This window comes from Homarus americanus, unplaced genomic scaffold (assembly GCF_018991925.1).
Source record: "Homarus americanus isolate GMGI-L3 unplaced genomic scaffold, GMGI_Hamer_2.0 scaffold824, whole genome shotgun sequence".
NCBI classification, from domain to species: domain Eukaryota; kingdom Metazoa; phylum Arthropoda; class Malacostraca; order Decapoda; family Nephropidae; genus Homarus; species Homarus americanus.
This window is the reverse complement of record NW_024719328.1, coordinates 511,547-532,918: the sequence shown is the minus strand read 5'-3', so window position 1 is coordinate 532,918 and position 21,372 is coordinate 511,547. Positions and strand designations below refer to the sequence as shown.

Sequence of the window (21,372 nt, the reverse complement as noted above, 5' to 3'; positions counted from 1 at the left end):
CTAGTACATGCACAAGGGAGATAGAGAGAATGGGTGGGTAGGAGTGAATGGGTGGGTAGGAGGGTTGAAGGGTAGATAGAGGGAATGTATTTGTAGGAGAGGCTAGATAGAGAGATGGGGAAAGATAGAGGTGTGGTTGTAGGGAGGGGAGGGAGAGGTGGGTAGGGAGAGGGGAGGTGGATAGAGGCGTGGGAGAGGGAAGGTGATAGAGGTGGGGTGTAGAGAGGGAAGGCGTGGGGAGGCGTGAGTGTAGGGAGAGAAGGTGGAGTAGAGGTGGGGTGTAGGAGAGAGGGAAGGCGTGGTGGGAGGTGGGAGGTAGGGAGAGAGAGGGGAAGGCGGGTGGAGGTGGAGGTAGGGAGAGGGAAGGTGGAGGCGGGGTGAGGGAGAGGGGAAGGCGTGAGGAGGCGGGGTAGGAGAGGGGAAGGTGGTGGGAGGAGGTAGACAGGGGAAGGCGTGGAGAGGAGGTGGGGGTAGGGAGAAGGTGATAGAGGTGTGAGCAGAAGGTGGGAGTAGAGGTGGGGTAGGGAGAGGGGAAGGTGGGGGAGAGTGGGGAGGGGCAGAGGTGTAGGAGAGAGGAGGAGGGGGGTAGAGAGGGAAGGTGGGATAGAGGTGGGGTGTAGGAGAGGGGAAGGGGAGGTGTGTAGAGAGGGTGATAGAGGTGGGGAGAGGGAAGGTGGAGAGGTGTGTAGGAGAGATGGGTAGAGAGGAAAGGTAGAGGGGTGTGTAGGAGGGGAAGGTGGAGTAGAGGTGGGTGTAGGAGAGAGGAGGTAGAGGCGTGGGTTAGGGAGAGGGGAGGTGGAGGAGGGTGGTAGGGAGAGAGGGAGGTGAAAGAGGCGGTGGGTAGGGAGAGGGGGTGCAGAGGCGTGGGTGTAGGGAGTGGGGAAGGTGGAGAGAGGTGTGGTAGGGAGAGGGGAGTGGGAGGTGAGAGAGAAGGTGTGGAGAGAGGTGTGGGTGTAGGAGAGGGTGATAGAGGTAGGAGAGAAGGCAGAGGTGGGTGGGGAGAGGAAGGTGATAGAGAGGGGTGATAGAGGCGTGGGGTAGGAGAGGGAAGGAGAGAGATGGGGTGTAGGAGAGGGAGTGGTAGAGGTGTGGGTAGGAGTGAAGGTGGAGAGAGGTGGTGTAGGGAGAGGGAAGGTGAGCAGAGGTGGATAGGAGAGGGGAGGTGGATAGAGGCGTGGGTGTAGGAGAGGGGAGGTGAAGAGGCGTGTGAGGAGGAGGGAAGGTGTGGAGAGGCGTGGTGTAGGAGGGGAAGGCGTGATAGAGGTGTGGGGTGTAGGAGAGGGTGGAGGGCAAGAGTGTAGGAGAGAGGGTAGAGAGGAAGGTGATAGAGGGGTGCAGGAGAGGGAAGGTGGAGAGGCGGTAGGGAGAGGTGGTGGGGAGGTGTGGGTGAGGGGAGGGGAAGGTGATAGAGGTGTAGGAGAGGGTAGAGGGGTAGGGAGAGGGCTATGTGGATAGAGGTGGGTGTAGGGAGAGAGGAAGGTGGTAGAGGTGTGGGTGTAGGAGATAGGCGTGGGTGTAGAAGAGGGAAGGTGACAGAGGCGGTGTAGGAGAGGGAAGGTGGTAGAGGCGTGTGTAGGAGGAAGGCGTGATAGAAAGGTGTAGGAGAGGGAAGGTGGAGAGAAGCTTGGGTGGAGAGGGTTGCGTAGAGGTGGAGGCAGGGAGAGGGAGACGTGGTGGGAGGCGTGGGGTGTAGGAGGGGATGGTGTGGAGGAGAGGATGGGTGGAGGGAGAGAGGGTTGGGTGGAGAGGATGGGTGTGGTGTAGGAGAGAGGGAGGGTGGTAGAGGCGTGAGGAGAGGGCGTGGTGGGAGGCGTGGGTAGAGAGGGGAGGCGTGATAGAAGTGTGTAGGAGAGGGGAAGGCGTGGTAGAGGCGTGAGTGTAGGAGGGAAGACGGGTGGGAGGTGGGTGTAGGAGAGGGAAGGCGTGATGGGAGGGTGTAGGAGAGGGGAAGGTGTGTAGAGGCGGTAGAGAGGGAAGGCGTGATAGAAGCTTGGGTGTAGGAGGGGAAGGCGGTGGAGGTCCGGGGAATTAAGGTCTAAGAACACACAGATCAAATATTAATAAGGAATAAAATGGTACAGAGAGAGGGGAAGCAACACACACACACGGGTGAAGGGAATGGGTGGAATTAACGAGAGCGAGAACAGTTAGGGAATGGTGGAAACTGGATAAAAAAACAATATTACGTGAGCAATAAAGATTATGTTGAAATTTAATTATAACACATCAATATAAATTATTAGATGGATGGACAAAGTGATGAATTGGGTGGGTCACTGGCTGGTGGCCCCTGGAACGCCAATGTAACTACTATTTATTGGACAATAAAAAAGAGTGAGACAGACAGAGCGACAGCCAGACAGACAGACAGACAGACAGACAGACAGCAGAGCAGACAGGGGATTTAATTAAAAATGTCTTTACGTGTCTCTGTTTGTGAGTCTGTCTGTTTGTTTTTGCCACAGCCCAAGACAGAAGTAGTAGAGACCTGGAAATTTACACAAATATTACATGGGTTCAAGGATATGCTCTTGGTATTAAGTGACCACGGAACTCTGGTGGTCCGCAAGAACCAAAAATCGTCCGACTGAGATATCACCACGGCGGTCGTGGGAGGAGGTTACCCGTGTCAGGGAGGACAAACTATAGCAGTCAAGGTTAGGTTAGGTTCGGTAACTTTAGGGTCATGTCATAGTAGGTCGTTAGAAGCAGAAGATATAGGTTAGGTTAGACACATATGCAGTAGGTTAGGTTAGGTCAGCAAAAGTATAGATCACATCAGTCATAGTTGGTTAGGCCATCTAACCAACTAAAGGTCTGTCATAACAGGTTCGGGTATATCCAAGTGCTTGAATATTAATTAACTGCAGGTGTCTACTCTCTTGGTGTCCTGAGGCTCAGTAGGTCGCCACATTTGTACTCGATTTCCACTCTAATTTAAATTTATTTCCTACCTGTTTCTTCGTCGTTACTCTTCCTGTCAGTGAAGATGCTGGAGGTGGCAGGCTGGGGAGGAGGTGCAGCCGGGAGGAGGTGCAGGGAGAGAGGAGGTGCAGGCCGGAGAGAGATGTGAGGCCGGGGAGAGGCAGAAGGAGGAGGTGCAGGCCAGGAGGAGGTGCAGGCGGGAGAGGAGATGCAAGGGGGAGGAGGCAGGGCGGGAGGAGGGAGGTTTGAGAGGAGATGGCCAGGGAGGAGGCAGGGCGGGAGGAGGTGAGCCGGAGAGGATGCAGGCAGGAGGATGTGCAGGCTGAGGGAGGCAGGCTGGAAAGGTGCACTGTGGGAGGAGGTGCAGGCTGGGGAGGAGGTGCAGGCCGGGGGAGGGATGTGCAGGCCGGGGGAGGGTAGACGGGGAGGGAGGCAGACTGGGAGGAGGTGCATGGGAGGAAGTACAGAGAGGAGGTGCAGGCTGGCGAAGATGCAGGCTAGGGGGAGGTGCAGGGCTGGGAGGAGGCAGGCTGAAGGAGGTATGTGAAGGAGGTGAAGGGAGAAGATGAGGTGGTGGAGGAGGTAGGCAGGAGGAGGTGAAGGGAGGAGGTAGGTAGAGAAAGGGTGAAGGATGGGAGGAGGTGGGAGGAGGTAGGCAGGAGGAGGCAGGTGGGAGGTTGGGGAGGATGTAGGCAGGGGAGGAGGTGTAGGTGGGGGAGGAGGTGGAGGCTGGAGAGATGGCAGGCTAGGGAGGATGGGGGGGGTGGAGGCTGGAGAGGAGTGGTGCAGGGAGGTGGGAAGGAGAGGGGAGGTGCATGGCGGTGGGAGGAGGTGCAGGCTGGGGGAGGGAAGGGGAGGGATGTGCAGGCTGGGGAGGAGGTGGTGACCGGGGAGGAGGTGCAGGCCGGGAGAGGGGAAGGGAGGAAGTGTAGAGCCGGAGAGGAGGTGCAGGCTGGGAGGAGTGCAGGCCAGGGGAGGAAGTAGGCGGGGAGAGGTGCAGGCCAGGAAGGAGGCAGGCCGTGAAGGAGGGTGCAGGCAGGGGAGAAGATGCAGAGGAGGAGGTGCAGGCAGGAGGAGGTGTTAGGGGGGGAGGAGGTGCAGGCAGAGAAAGAGGTGAAGGACGGGAGAGGTAGGGGTAGGGGAGGAGGTGCAGGCAGGGGGAGGAGGTGCAGGGGGAGGTGTGGGGGGAGGATGCAGGCAGGGGAGAGGTGGGCAGGGTAGGAGGAGGTGGCAGGGAAGGCTTTTTTGAGTCTCTTCACCGCTAGATCTCTGACCTTACTGTACTTCCTGCCAACTGTCCTCTCCTTCCCTCTGACAACCTACTCCCTCTCACTTCCACTCCTTTCTCTCCATTGTAAGCTCCTCCCATCACCACCACTCAGACTTCCCCATACCCTCCCCATTCATTCCTCGTCTTCTTCCACCCAGTCCCCCTTACCTCATCCCCACTGCCCTCCGTCCCACCCTCTCATTCTTCCCTACCCTCACTCTTCTCCCCCAACCCCACTCCTCTCCTCCATCTCTCACCCTCCCCACCACTCTTTTCTCCCTGCCCCACTCGTGTCCTCCGCCCCACCACTCCCTCTCCCCCACTCGTCTCAGGGCCATTGTTCCCGCCTCTTTGTTCTAATGCCGGCGGCCAGGTAGCGCCGCGATAAGCCAGGTTGTTCGTCCACCACGTATTCTATTCATAACTTGTGGTGACGCCTCAGACGCTCCTGTGAAACCTCGGTGACGTTCGTGTGACGCCTCGGTGACGTTCCTGTGACGCCGTGGTGACGCCAGTGTAACGCCGTGGTGACGCTCCCCTGACGCCGTTGTGACGCCCTGACGTCGTGGTGACGCCCGTGTGACGCCTCGGTGCTGTTTCATCCACCAAAACTTTACCTTTATTGTTTCCTCTGATTTATTCACCTTGGTGCTGAATGTTGCTTAAAGGGTTATTTTCCGCCTCATTAGCCTAAAAGGATATATTTAATATATTCGTTTCGAAGATGGTGAAGGAAACACTATTAACATGTGGGCAGGTATATAGTGTGGGGGCCAAAGTGGTCCATCGTCCTGGCCACAGTATATTGTGTTAGGGCTATAGTGATCCATCATCCCTGGCTACAGTAGTGTAATACAAGTAATAAATATATATTGACGTTACTAGTATAGGAAAGTGAAGGAGTTTTGGTCGCGTGGCCGGTTAGTTATTTAACTGTTAATATTATATATGGGGAAATCTTCTAAATACAACCTCAAGTACAGTTATTTATTAGTTAACTGAATGACAGACACATTAATAGAACATTATATTTACGATACTTATACTGACTCTCATACATATGGATACAGCCTCACCGTAAGTACCACTCTGTGGATCGCTCTGACAGTGAGTGAGGTCTTGTTGGCAACTATATCTTGCGCTAGTCAGGCCGCACCTCGATTATGCAGAGTTCAGTCTGGTGCCCTTATTATAGAATGGATATCAATTCACTAGAGTCAGTGCAGCAAGAATGATGAAAATTTTTCAGGACGAAACTCATACCAAGATAGGTTAAAGAAACTAAACTTGCATTTTGAAGATGAAGAGTGCGGGAAGATATGATAGAAAGTATGTGGGTGAAAGGAATCAACAAGGATATAGATAAAGTTCTTATAATATCCGAGCAGGATAGGACTCGAAGCAGTGGATTAAGTTGGACAAGTTTAGGTTTAGGGGGGAGATAGGAAGGAACTGGTTACAAATAGGTGGGACGAGGAACAAGCTTGCAACTTTGTAGTAAGTGCTGGAACCCGGAAAGTTTCAAAAGGAGACTGGATAGATTCAAGGATGATAGAGAGGTGGTAAGAACATAAAACATAAGAATGGAGGAAACTGCAGCGGGCCTATTGACCCATCCTGGGCAGTCCTGTTTATACCCAACCCTACTGCTCATATAAGCATCCAACCTATGTTTGAAGCTATTCATGTATTCGAGTTAATGATGATATGTGGTAACTTGTTCGCTATTCATCACTTGTTTCCAAACCAGTGTTTACCAATTTCACGCCAAAATCTAAATTTGTCTAATTTAAAACCATTGTTACGAGTTCGGTTCCTGGTTGGATAGTTTGAGTACTTTGTAATATCCCTTTGTTTAACCCTGACTTCCATTTATACACCTCTATCAAGCCCTCACTCTACGTCTCTCGAGGGAGGCAAAAGATGCATTAACCTGTCTCTGTATTCAAGGTTCCTAATGCCCGGGATTAGTCTTGTCATTCTCCTCTGATTCTTTCCAATGATTCTATCCATTCTGTAATACGGTGACCAGAACTGAACTGCGTAATCCAGGTGAGGTCCTGCCGCAGGTAGAAATAATTTAGATGACCTCGCTAGTCTTGTAACTAACACCCTTTGTATGAACCCAAGTGACTTTATTAGCCTTGTTACGAGCAAAAACACTGTTTACTTGGCTTAAGATTCCTACTATCATTACTCCTAAATCTCGCAGTTGGATTCCACAAATGGCATCGTTGTTCATCTGGTAACTGGTTTCCCTGTTTACATCTCCTATACTGAGTGCTTTACATTTGCCCATTATGAATTTCATCTGTCATTTTCCGACCATTCGAAAAATTTGTTTAGATCTTCCAGTAGTTTTGCAGAGTCCTCGTCAGATTTTAATTACACATCCTATTTTAGTATCATCAGCAAATTTACTTATTGTTGCTGTCTATGCCGATATCTATGTCGTTTATGTATATAAAAAATAATAATGGTCCAAGTACTGAGCCTTGGGGAACTCCACTAGTGACGTTGCTCCAATGCGATTTAGTGCCGTTTATGCTCACTCGCTGTTTCATGCCCCGTAACCACGCGCTTTATGCTCACTCGCTGTTTCATGCTCCGATGCCGCGCCTACCTTTCTAATTAGTCTTTCGTGGGGACCTCGAAGGCTTTGCTAAGGTCGAGATATACCACATCATAATTGTGCTCTGGTCCACCGATTCGAAAACTGATGAAAAGAATAATAATGATTAGTTAGACATGAACACTGCTTTCAGAAGCCATGTTGGGAATCATTGATCAACCTCTGCTTCCAGGTGGTTTCAATAGAGTTTGAAATAATGATTCTAGTAATTTACCTACTATTGACGTTAGACTGATTGGGGTAGTTAGAGGATAGTGATCTATCCCTTCTTGAAAATCGGTATTACATCCGCTATCCTCCAGGATTCTGGTACTACACCTGTTTTATGACATGTTAAACAACTTGCTAAGGGGTATAGCTATGCTTCTTCCACATTCCTTAATACTCTGGCAAATATCTCATCAGCCAGGTGACTTATTAGGGCTTTAGTTTGTCTATTTGCTTACTAACATCGTTACTAGTCACTACTATCTCGCTTAATTTGTTTTCTTCACTATCTCTGAATAGAGTCGGTGCCCCGGTATCATGTTTAAATTTTCTGTAAAACTGTTGAAAGATATTTATTCAGATTATTGCTGATTTCTCCGTCGTTATCAGTTAGCTCGCCGGTATCTGAACGTATTGGTCCAATCTTATCTCGTGTTTTGGTTTGATACATTTGGAGAATCCTTTGGGGTTTGCTTTCCTGCCCCTGCAGGAGCTGCCATGCACAGGCCAACCGGCTATTGCAGACACCTTATTTTCTTTCTTATGTTCTTATGACTCACGTGTGACCTGAGGGGAGGCCAGCAGGTGCTGCTGGACTATGTCTCTGTGGGAGACTGCTAGCAGGGGCTCGTGCTGGGGGAAGTCTCCGTTTGGGGAAGGAGCTGTCGGCCTTCCCTGTTACAATAATAATCCGAGTGTTAATGTTTGGAGAAGAGCTGAAGCCTATATATACGGATTCCAGCCAGCAGATGTCGTCACTAATCTGGGTGTCTGGTCAGGTGACGCTGGAAGGGAGCTTGAGAACACGTCATGTCGCCGGGGTTAAAGCTAATCGCGTGGCGGTGAGAACGGGTCATTGAGACCGTGACTTCTCCTGGCAGGTCTGGACAGTAGCGTTTCAGGTGTAGTTTCTTGAGTAACACGGTCATAACGTGGCAACTCAAGTACCTTATCCGTGACCTCTCATGGTTCAGGTATTACTCACTGTAGGGTGTGTCAACTTGCGTGGACCACGTGGGCATCTACTGACTGTTGTATGTGTTGTATTTCTCTGGGCTGTAGCTGTGGTCTGATACAATCATTACAGTATATAGTGTGGGGCCATAGTGGTCCATCATCCCTGTCACAGTATATAGTGTGGGGCCATAGTGGTCCATCATCCCTGTCACAGTATATAGTGGGGGCCATAGTGGTCCATCATCCTTGTCACAGTATATAGTGTGGGGGCCATAGGTCCATCATCCTGTCACAGATAGGTGGGGCCATAGTGGTTCATCATCCTGGTCACAGTATAGTGGGGCCATAGTGGTCCATCATCCTGGTCACAGTATATAGTGGGGGGCCATAGTGGTCCATCATCCCTGGTCACAGTATATAGTGTGGGGCCATAGTGGTCCATCATCCCTGTGCAGTGGGGCCATAGTGGTTCACCTGGTCACAGTATAGGTGTGGGGAGCATAGTGGTCCATCATCCCTGGCAACAGTATATAGTGTGGGGCCATAGTGGTCCATCACCTGGACAGTATAGGTGGGGCAGGTCCATCATCCCGGCAACAGTATAGTGTAAATAGTAGTGGTCCATCATCTGCAAAGTATATGTGTGGGCATAGTGGTCCATCATCCTGGCAACAGTATATAGTGTGCGTGGGTGGGGGGGACACGGAGTGCTAGAGCAGAGGATAACGTCGTGTTACTTATAAGTCAGTCGAGATGAACAGCCAAGAATTCATCTCTCTCTTTAAGGAAAATTGACAAAAATATTAGTATTTCCCGCGACACCTTTATGAGTATTATAGATAATAACATTGGTCTACCCTCTTCTAGGTAACACTCTGTCCAGACACGTACTGGTGACAACAAGGCTATACGCGTCACCTGCTCTGACTTTTCGCCACAAGACAGGTAGGTATAGGGCCAATTGCAAGAACAGTCGTGGGGTGTACGACGCCATTTACGATGACCTTCTTGCCCTGAGCTTGTTACAGTTATACCACTCTTTTGAAGCTCTGGAGAGATGTCGAAGTTTCGATATTTTGAGTACAACACTAGCTAATAATTCCCACCAGGAAACTTGTTTCGAGACTCCTCCAAAGCTTCGAAAAGTGCAGAATTCCACGTGTTAAAGGCGATATTGCTGAAAATCCAATGAGCAGACGAATATTTTTGTTTGACGAGAAAACATTTCATCTTATGCCAACAGTTATATCACCAGCATGATCATGGTGTTTCTTCTGATCCACCATCATGGTGTTTCTTCTCACCCACCATCATGGTGTTTCTTCTCACCCATCATCATGGTGTTTCTTCTCACCCATCATCATGGTGTTTCTTCTTATCCACCATCATGGTGTTTCTTCTCACCCACCATCATGGTGTTTCTTCTCACCCACCATCATGGTGTTTCTTCTGATCCACCATCATGGTGTTTCTTCTCACCCACCATGGTGTTTCTTCTCACCCACCATGGTGTTTCTTCTCACCCACCATCATGGTGTTTCTTCTGATCCACCATCATGGTGTTTCTTCTCACCCACCATGGTGTTTCTTCTCACCCACCTTTATAGTGTGTTTCTTCTCTGGAATTCACCATCATGGTGTTTCTTCCACCATCATAGTGTTTTCTCACCCACCTGTATAGTGTTTCTTCTCACCCACCATCATGGTGTTTCTTCTCACCCACCATCATAGTGTTTCTTCTCACCCACCTGTATAGTGTTTCTTCTCACCCACCATCATGGTGTTTCTTCTCACCCACCATCATGGTGTTTCTTCTCACTCACCATCATGGTGTTTCTTCTCACCCACCATCATAGTGTTTCTTCTCACCCACCTTTATAGTGTTTCTTCTCACCCACCATCATGGTTAACTCATGTGTTTCATAATTCGAGAAAGCAAACAGTGTTATACCTAATCATCAAGTTCCACTCCCCGGTCACTAGTGTTCCCACATTATTAGTTAGACATTATACAAATAAGCGACAACAATTACACACTCCAGCAAGAAGGTTCACGGCACCGGCAAGAAGCAGACAACGATTTAAGAGATGATTATGTTGTGAGGTTTAGTGGAGTTGAAGAAGAAAGTTAAATGCAAGAATAACAGTGTAACTAAACCTCTGGAGAAACAACGTGCAAAGTTGTTAAATAAAAGAATCCTCTCTCCTAGTTACTGAGAGATAGAGTCATTGCACTCACAGTTACTGAGAGATACAATCATTACACTCACAGTTACTGAGAGTTAGAATCATTGCACTCACAGTTTCTGAGAGATAGAATCATTGCACTCACAGTTTCTGAGAGATAGAATCATTACTATTACAGTTACTGAGAGATAGAATCATTACACTCACAGTTACTGAGAGATAGAATCATTACTATTACAGTTACTGAGAGATAGAATCATTACACTCACAGTTTCTGAGAGACAGAATCATTACAGTTACTGAGAGATAGAATAGTTACACTCAAAGTTACTGAGAGATAGAATCATTACTACAGTTACTGAGAGATAGAATATTACACTCACAGTTACTGAGAGATAGAATCATTACTATTATTGTTACTGAGAGATAGAATCATTACACTCACAGTTACTGAGAGATAGAATCATTACTATGTAGGGGTGCCCAGTAAATAAAAAATAAAATATACTACTACTACTACTACTACTTACTAACTAATAATAATAATAATAATAATAATAATAATAATAATAATAATAATAATAATAATAATAATAATAATAATAATAATAATAATAATAATAAAGAACCATAAAGAAATTAAAAAGAAAGAATAAAACATCACAAGTGAGAAGCAATATACTGTATATATATGTTGTGTTGTCAACAGTAAGAGAAACAATTGAGACCCTGCATTTGTGTGTATATATATATATATATTTATATGGTTCTTATTATTTTAATTATTAATGTATTATTATTATTATTATTATTATTACATTTTCTCCCCCCAGGCCCCGATGTGGGTCAGTGACCTGTGCCCGGGTGTGTTAATCACCGAAAAAAAATGGTCTCTCTGTCTATCCATCTCAACAGATTTAAATTCAGTATTATGAAGAACTGGATAATGTCGCTGAAATACCTGTAATTGAAGAAAAAATGTTGTGGTGAACCAAGAGGGTGGAAGACTAATAGACAGATGTAAGAGGAACATCATGTGTATTATAAACAGCTTATGTGGTCACCAAGACAACCCTAGATATACGAGGAACAGACACTCTAATTCCAATAGTCAGCCAAGAACACAGACAGTCAACCCAAAATTACGAACCAAATATTAAATATATCTTAAAGGCATAAAAAAAATGTAAAATCATTCATATAAAAATGAAGGACAAATGAGTCTGCAGACAGCGAGAGCCTGAGAGACTCCTCCCAGGAGATAAAAGAAAATGAGTTGAAAAATATAGATAAAACAAGACTGTGGTTAGAGAGAAGAGCAAACATGAGGAAATGGTTAATTAAGTAAGAAAACACGAGAAACAGAACAGTGTTTGTACATCGCCGCACGATGAAGTGTACAGCGTCTGAAACGAAAATTCAAAGATGAGTCAAGGAAAGAATTATCAGATAAATTTATGCCGGATAACTCTCAATAATATAATTCTGTATAAGAGACCAAATAATTGTATGACACCAGGAAGTGGAAGATGAGAATGAAGAGCTTATGGTGAATCCCAATGAACTTAAAGAAAAATGAACTGATTATTTCTAAAACTTACTAAATGCACAACACTAGGAAGATTTAGGCCATGAATAGCCTAATATAACTGACCTCCAGAGAGTCCCTATTAGTACTGAAGAATTAGTACTGAAGACAGTAAGTAATGGAAAGACAATTGGTATTGTTGATAAAGTATACGGCACGAACTGAACTGTTCCAAATGGCACGTGCAATGGAGGAATACCAACGACTGAAGGGACCATACCAACTGACTGGGCAACATAGATAATATTCCAATATTTATGAAAAGGTTCACCCAGGGAAATGCAAAAACTATAGTGATATATTTTATTAGTCTCGTGCCTGAATTCTGTGAAAGACTATTAGAGAGAAGAACTGAAAATGTAATAGAACTACAGTTAGGAGAATGGTAATATGGCTTCCGAGTGAATAGAGAAACGACGGATATGATCTTTGCAACTCGACAAATTATGGAATAATGTAGACTTGGGAATTTGACGTAATTTTTTTAATACTTTTGGTAGACCTACTGAGAGAGTTTCATTATTTACCGAGGTGCAAATTATGGAAATGCTTGTCAGAATATGGAGTAAATGCCCAGCTAATAAAAGCAGTGAAAATTGCTTATATTCCCTTGCATATGTAATAAAAATATCAAATAATTTCATAAAACCAGTAAAGTAAAACAAAGTAGCGTACTGTCCCCACTGTTACTCATATCCAACATGAATAACACCATAAGAATATAAACCAACATAAAGAATCCCCAACCACAGCACTATATACATGATATTTGCCGCTATTTGCCGGACACGAACAGAGAATCTCTTCACAATAATAGTCTAATGATCAGCCATGGGAGGTTTTTAACCCTAAATAATTGAAAGAATAAACAAATACAGTAAATAATTTGTCCCCAACACTGAAGGACTTATTTCCAACGGTGCACTGTACTCGTGCCAACATTAACACGAAGCATGAACATTTACCAACACTGATATAAACATATTGATAGTGGCAGAAATAATGGCAATAAGAAGGAACAAAGTTGAGACATTAGGAGAGAAACGATGAAAGAAGATTATTTGAAATAACTTTTATCTGGTAATGGTTGGGAAAAGACCAGGTAGCAGACCTGGTAAGAGATGGACAGATTACATCTGTACAGAACTGGAAGGATGGACAGACTACGAGAGGCGGGAGTTTTCCCAGACAGACATTGTAATGATGGCATAGATGCTTCTCTCTGTTTCGCTGAAAGTCTTTCTGAGGACGGGAGTAAACAAGTAAAATGTACAGGGTGTTTCAGAAAATGTAGATATATTGCTTACAAATTTTCATAGCTATCGGGTGAATGCTTGTATAATAGAGCAACATGACCATCACCTGCGGGAGACCTTACACTTGAGGATATTGTTATTGTTGTAATACAAACATTTACTCGATCTCCACGAAAATCTGTAACTCAACGTGTATACATTTTCCGAGACACTCTGTACATTCATTTTTAGTCCCTTTTTTACGATGTTTACAGCAGGAGGGAGTGGGAGGTGCTCTATGGGAGGGTTCCTTGACTTGTTATGAGACTTAGCAGCATGGTGGACTGCAGGGTGAGGTGTTGCCTTTAATGTGTCACGTGATGTTTATTGTTGCACTCGCCCTTAAATATATTTTATGAAACTATGGCCACCTCCTGAAGACAGTCATTACTTCTGTCTAAGACGACGGTTAGGTGTGCCTGAAAGCGGAAGTCGGGTTACGTCACTGAAATATTAAGCTGATCGTCATTCTCTACAGCTATAAATATGTCTCCACTGTAGCGACATTCCTTCTCTTATGAAGCTAAATACTAAAATTTCTGTAAATTGAAAAGTAAACTTTGATGGGGAGACAAGAAAGGTGTTGAGGATATCTAGTGCTTAACTGACCTTGAGTAGGTCTCCGTGCTTCTAGAGCAGTGTTCCCCAACCTCTTGTAGGCTTGGGCCACATTTATCATCGTAAATACAGTGGAGAGCGCCAAAACCTTTCATCTAGATTCAAGAAAAAAATATTATGTATACTGTACAGTTATTTGCAGTCTTACACGTCTAAGTGTTACCAGTTACATAGTTTTTACATTTCCTCATGGACAGGACGTGTGTATTTACCCCAGTGAAAAGGCTGGCTCTCACATTTTTCTAATAACCCTTGATAGTCCAGTCATATTAGGATTTTGGGTGGGAAAACCTTATATTAAGATGGAAATTTGCATTCATACTCGTGAAGGCTAAGGAAATCAAGATCAAAAGAGTTCCGCTTCGTTTGGGGGATCATCCCCCTTGTTTGGCTCCAATGGAGGTTCCGCTACTTTTCCACATTTTTCGGCTAACTGTGCATCAGACGATAATATTGTATAGATACAAAAACACTGGAAATAAAATTTTAAACAAGATGTTTTTTTCAGTTTTCCTACAAGTGTTACAGTTTTTGTGTAATCATGTCTAAATTCGGGGGAAACTTTTTGCGCTGAGTGACAAAAATGATACTCTCGCAAGGTTTTCAGAAAATAACTAAAAAATGCCTAGTTTCTCATTAAAAATGCATATATTTGAAATTGTCGAGCGTAAAATTCTCTATAGGTTCAGTGAAATATATTTACTTGAAACAGTTTTCAAAGTTTTTTTTCCGACTCATTCAATAAATCTGTAACACAAACTAATTTCCACACCATCTTTGAGGTAGAGTTTTGGGTGATAATTTTTTTTATAGTGGCTTCCTCCTTAGGTCTATTCTACGTTTTTATAGTTAAAGATGATGCCATTAAGTATTTGAAAAGTCCTCTTCATTAGTCACAATAAGGTCATCAGTGGGATCATCTGCAGTTTCGGAATTCAGACAACTTTCGGCCATTACAATTACAGCACATTATAGAACAGGTTAAGCCAGATTTTACACAACCACACCACTTCCCGCGCCCTAGTTTGCAGCCACATGAAATAAGTTTCAAAATATTTGTGGGGGCTGGTGCCTCAGTTGTGTAGACAGGTGACAGAGAATTGGATTTTTTTCCAGCCCCACAACTCAGGCTGAAGTGTTTCTCCTCGCCAAGTCTGAACTTGGTGAAAGACACGATAAGAAAGTTGCCTAGCTGCTGCAGAAGTGGGCGGAAGACTTGATAATAACACAGCTTTATTTGAGTGGCTGACAGATTTGTTAAAAGAGTGAAATCTGTAATGATTGAGATTTGTTTCAGTGTGTGGGGCTTTGTACAGAGTGAGAATGAAACGCTTTCCAGCACCTGCAATTTTATCATGAATGGATTGAGGATTGTTGAAAACTGATACCATTTCGTGCAGAGAATCATCTTTGTTCAGGAGATTGATAGTTTTCATTTTTCCAAACCCGTACTGTGAGGACGTTGTGTCGCAGCCACTTAAAGCATGAACTACCAAAACTGATTCTCTGCAGTTCTTTAGAATATTTGAGCGCTGTAAATCTCGAGAAATATAAAATCTTGACCTAAGGTTACCGTGAGCTTCGTTTAAAAACATAATATCCTTGTCTTCTAAAATAAGAGCAATAACCAGAGCTAGAAGATCTACATCCTGTCCAACTACAACAACGGAGTTATGTTGATAAGATCCATTGATAGCACTTTGAACAATTATTACATCAGCATCATCTGTGGCAATATGTCTCAATACCTTCTTTCTCAAATCTCTGTTTCAATTGCATAATTAGACGCTCTTTGTTTTTTAGATTAATCAAGAATTTGTCCTTAGGTACAGTTAGAACTGTATTCTCATCGGACAAGATTTCAGCTGAAGTTCGTTTCAAAAGTCTCTTTTGACACACGATGTTCTTTGTACTAATTTCATTTGTTGAATAACCATCAAATATTACAGTTACATCTTCATCATATTTTTTTCTAATGAACTGGACATAAGAAGCATGAACGTCCGCAACTGTGCCTTGTTTTGGCCAAACTACACGGTGGATTAAATTCCCTCCATCAGTGATATATTTGTATCCTGATAATTCAACTACTCGTTCCTCTACTGAGTGGTGTCAACCTCTATGATGTCCTCAGTGACGCTGACACTTGTATTCATGCAAGAATTGGCCTCACTCTTTTGGTGCGCTTTACCTTCATATCTCCAAAAGTGACTTTGCCTTTAATGGCTTCATCCTTCAATTTCTTGTTAACATGTAGAGCTTTGTAGCAGTTTATGTTTTCAGTTGTAACCAGACCACCGGGCAACGAAACGAGGAGAATGTTGCTGAAGCCATATAACAAACTTCTGAAGATGCTCTTCGTCCTTCTTAATTCCCGAGTCTCTCAATTCGATATGCTGAAAATTACTGCTGGTTTGAATCTCACAAATCTCTTCCACATTCTCATATACGTGGTGAGCTACTGGCAAACTAAAGATCCAATTATTCGGAACACTCTCTGTGAAGCCTCATCCGCGAGTGGTTGTATGCCAAGTAGTTTCACTCAGGTGACACAGCAGTTTTACCTGGAACAGTAGTTTTTTTTTGAGTGAATGAGGAAAAGCTTCAATATTTTTACAAAACTTGTTTGTCATTTATTCGAATAGAGAATTTTCTGCTCGATAATTTCAATTATATGCATTTTTAATTGAAAACTTGGCGTTTTTTAGTTATTTGCCGAAAACCTTACGCGAGTAACAATTTTTTCACTACACGCGAAAAGAGTCCCCCGAATTCAGACGTGGATTATATAAAAACTGCAACACCTATTTATAATCTTGTTTAAAATTATATTTAAAGTATTAAAATGAAAGAGGGGGCGTTTGGGGCCAAAAGAGGGGGGATTATCCCTCCGAGCGGAGGGGAACTCTTTTGATCTTGATTTCTATAGCCCAAGGGAGTATGTATGCAAAATTTCATCTTAATATAAATTGTTTCCCGCCATTTGCCTTTTTTCGAGCTAATTTCGCTAGACTATTACGGGCTCAATATTATTGTTCCACGTGAACTACAGGTTGGAGACCACTGTTCTTGAGTCTAGACCTTAGTTGTTGAAGCGTAGTAATATATACAGGAAACAACATCATCAACACCCAGATGACGAGCCCCGATAACATAACTTAACGTTACTCTGATGAAAATATTGAGGAGTTAAACAAATTATGATTTTATGACAAGAAAAAAATAAGCGTAAGACCTTAGGAAGACGATAAAACACGTTTCCTTAACATTGTTTGGGAAAAGGATTAGTGTCATCTAACTTATGATATACAGTATAAACAAACAGGAGATATAATTTAATAACTCCCACAGGAACTAACAGTGAATATAAGTTGACATTACCGGACAGATGACACCACACACCTCAGCATGTAAACAACACTACACAAGTAGGTCAGTGATGGCAATAACTAGAGTGAGTGCAGTGAGTGAAATAACTGAGGAACTTGAGATAAATGACGATAACCGACAGTTAACGAAGCTATTAGATTAGTTATAGTAACAAAGAGACACACTAGAGCAGGATAATTAAGTCAGTGATGAAATGCAGTCAAGATAATTATGAATACGACTAAGTAGTAAAACATTGAGATTTACAGAACAAGGTGGCCACGTGTTACGGATGAGCTCGGTCTTGTGACGGATTTTGGGTAAATAAAGTTAAAGTGGGTCGCAGAGGCATAACGGTTAAGAACAAGAGTGGATACAGCACACTACATACTAAGGAAGCAGTGGGACAGGCAGTGTATTCGACCCTCTCATTTCCCCAACTGTAAAGATAGGTAGGTACTCATTTGCAGCTTGGTGAACTGGAAGTGCCCCTGGATAGAACCAACGACCCTAGGGACAGGAAGCGAGAGTTGTGTCCACAACACAGAAAATTATAAAACAAAGGCATATTATTGTAAAAACTCCACCAATGTTGTCAAACACGATGCTAGAGCCATAACAAGAAACACAAGTCTTATTGTTGACTAAAGTGAGGAGTGTTGTCCACAGGCGTCGAGGTGGCCGTCTGGTTAAAGAGACAACTCGGCCCAACAAGCATGGGAATACTGAAAGAACAATCAACTGAGATGACTGCCAGGGAGGAGAACTAATTACATTGTTCTAAATAAGTTGCAAATTGTCGAGAAAGTTTCCAGAGATGCAATGAACATTAATTAGTTATGTTGAAGATTTCTCAGTAATGAGAACTATTGTCTTTGTTATAATTACTTTGAGGAACAAAGAATTGAACAAACTTACAGTAACGTAACTTGTACCTGTAGAGAAAAGGTGTCTGCGTTTATAACTGTTTCTTCTAAGTCAGCTGATAAACTACTTAACATATTGAAAATGTTCATACCCTATAGACAAGGGAAGTGCAACCATACATGATATTTAGAGTTTACATAATAGGGAAAGTCTACATTAAAATCAAAGCCTATATAATAGTTGAGACTTAATTACATAAAAGCAAAAGTGTGTGTTAGAGAAGGATCCCTGAGGCAGGTCCCTCACCTCACCCACCACGGTTCACTCCTCACATTTAAAATTACGAAAACTTGCTTTAAAAAGAAGAGGTAAGTTGTTGTGCACGTTTATTGTGGTTGTCTAGTGTACACTGCCCACACTCTCACCTTCAACACAACAAGACTCAACTCTGCCAACTTTTGCTTGACTTTAGCTTGGTGCGACGGCCGCGTGGATATAGTACTTATTTCCTTTATTAAGGGTCGCTTTTCGATCCCTGGGCACTATCAGTCCTTCCAGTTGATAATAGGTACCTTAATTTACAGTTACCAAAAAGATGGCGATCAAATGATGTGTTGACCAAGCTGCTCCACTGCTTACCGTGTGCTCAGTATACAGTGTACTGTATCCGCATTGCCCTTACCTACACAACTCAGCATGGTCATGCACGTTGTTTATTAGGTGTAGTGCAGACCAGAAACACTGTGATAATGCTGAGTATGAAGAGCCTTGGGAGGTGTTTGTTTGTTAGTTATATGGGAGGAACAAACAATGCACGCATATGATTGGTCTATTGAGTAGAAGTGGGCGGAGCCGTGGACAAGTCAACTCAACAGAACTCGTTCTTGTTTTCAGGAGAAGCCACGAGCAATGTGTGGTCAAGATAAGGTTTATAAACTCACGCTGGCTAGTAAAATAAATTCTTGAACAGGTTCTATTGTGCTGTGCGTCTTCCCTCATGTACGATAAAACGTTAATTACAATTCACCTCTTTACACAGTTATTACAGGGTACACGTACAGCTGGTATTACACTCAGAGAGCTGGCCACATTAACAGCTGGTCGAACACTCAAAGTTCTGGCCACACTAACAGCTGGTCTAACACTCAAAGTTCTGGCCACACTAACAGCTGGTCTAACACTCAAAGTTCTGGCCACACTAACAGCTGATCTAACACTCAGAGTGCTGGCCAAATTAACAGCTGGTCTAGCACTCAAAGTTCTGGCCACACTAACAGCTGGTCTAACACTCATGGGTTTGGCCAAACTAACAGCTGACATAACAGAGGGCTGGCCACACCAAAAGCTGGCATAACGTTGGGATGGCCACACTAAACAGATGGCATTACAGAGGGCTGGCCACACTAATAGCTGGCATTACATTGGGATGGCCACACTAATAGCTGGCATGACATTGGGATGGCCACACTAAACAGATGGCATTACAGAGGGCTGGCCACACTAATAGCTGGCATTACATTGGGATGGCCACACTAATAGCTGGCATGACATTGGGATGGCCACACTAACAATTGGCATTGCAGAGGGCTGGCCACACCAAAAGCTGATATGACAAAGGGCTGGCCACACTAATAGCTGGCATGACGTTGGTATGGGCACAATTGGCCTGATAGCTAGCCACTCTAACAGTTGGCCTGTCAAAAGGCTGGCCACTATAACAGTTGGCATGACAGACGGCTGGCCAATCTAACAGTTGGCCTGACAGAGGGATGGCCACTATAACAGTTGGCATGACAGAGGGCTGGCCATACTAACAGTTTGCCTGTCAGAAGGCTGGCCGCTCTAACAGTTGGCCTGACAGAGGGCTGGCCACTATAACAGTTGGCATGACAGAGGGCTGGCCATACTAACAGTTGGCCTGACAGAGGGCTGGCCAATCTAACAGTTGGCTTGTCAGAAAGCTGGCCATACTAACAGTTGGCCTGACAGAGGGCTGGCCACTCTAACAGTTGGCCTGACAGAGGGCTGGCCATACTAACAGTTAGCCTGACAGACGGCTGGCCACTCTATCAGTTGGCCTGACAGACGGCTGGCCATACTAACAGTTAGCCTGACAGACGGCTGGCCATACTAACAGTTGGCCTGACAGAGGGCTGGCCACTCTATCAGTTGGCCTGACAGACGGCTGGCCACTATAACAGTTGGCCAGTCAGAAGGCTGGCCGCTCTAACATTTGGCCTGACAGAGGGCTGGCCATACTAACAGTTAGCCTGACAGACGGCTGGCCATACTAACAGTTGGCCTGACAGACGGCTGGCCACTAACAGTTAGCCTGACAGAGGACTGGCCACACTAACAGTTGGCCTGACAGACGGCTGGCCATACTAACAGTTGGCCTGACAGACGGCTGGCCACTCTATCAGTTGGCTGACAGACGGCTGGCCATACTAACAGTTAGCCTGACAGACGGCTGGCCACTCTATCAGTTGGCCTGACAGACGGCTGGCCATACTAACAGTTGGCCTGACAGACGGCTGCATATCAGTTGGCTGACAGACGGCTGCCACTACATTAGCCTGACAGAGGACTGGCCACACTAACAGTTGGCCTGACAGACGGCGCCACCATTTCGCTACTATATGCCAGAGCGCTCCCCAAGCTTGACACAACCACTCTCCTGCTTATACTGGCCCTTCCCACTGACTTAGTAGAAGAATTTGAAGTAGCAAAACGCCTGGACAAACTAAAATTAAAACGCTCTACCACCCCTGACTTACCAATGAAACTCTTCAAGGAGTTTCCCGGAGCTTACTAAACCCTATGCTCCATCATCAATGCTTCTCTCAGTCAAGCCAGATGCCCAGCTGACTGGAAGACCTCTTATGTATCACCAGTGCCCAAGTCAACCAGCCCACAATCCTTAAATCAGCTACGACCTATTGCAATCACCCCAATACCCAGCCTAATCTGTGAAAGTTTTGTGTTCGACTGGGCTTATGCTGATATTGCAGGAGTCGTAGACCTCAGCAATTTGGCAACATGAAAACTTCCTCCACCACTCACTGTCGTCAGCTTTCTCGATTACATATACCGCCATCTCGAGAACAACGTCTGTAGCTGTCGCCTTCAATGATTTCACTAAAGCGTTCGACCTAGTCGACCACAATATAATCATCAACAAAGCTATTGACCTCGGGCTGGAGAAGTCTTATACCATGGCACAGACTTCCTCAGTGACCGACGCTAAGCTGTACGCTTCCGAGGCTGTCTCCACCTTTCAGTCACTCACCTGTGGCGTCCCCAAAACACCAAGATGGGACCACTCTGCTTCCTTATGCTCATCAATGATGCCCTAAGAAACCCTGCTCGCTGGAAATATGTCGACGACTCCACCATTGGGATCAGCGTCAACAATTCCTCCAACTATACCGCCCTTCAGGATTTATTGAACAGTCTC

At 44.8% G+C, this 21,372-nt stretch overlaps 1 protein-coding gene across 1 annotated transcript in view; it reads right to left on the bottom strand.

The window, feature by feature from the left end:
- Window positions 1-19,948, bottom strand: part of LOC121860019 (serine-rich adhesin for platelets-like) — a 25,865-nt gene extending 5,917 nt beyond the window's left edge. Inside the window, exons 1-4 of the mRNA XM_042357034.1 lie at window positions 19,891-19,948; window positions 19,485-19,673; window positions 18,962-19,228; window positions 15,022-15,405 (exon numbers count right to left, since the gene is read on the bottom strand). Coding sequence (XP_042212968.1) covers window positions 15,022-15,405; window positions 18,962-19,228; window positions 19,485-19,673; window positions 19,891-19,948 — 898 coding nt within the window. The remainder of the gene's footprint in view (window positions 1-15,021; window positions 15,406-18,961; window positions 19,229-19,484; window positions 19,674-19,890) is intronic.
- Window positions 19,949-21,372: the final 1,424 nt, after the last annotated feature.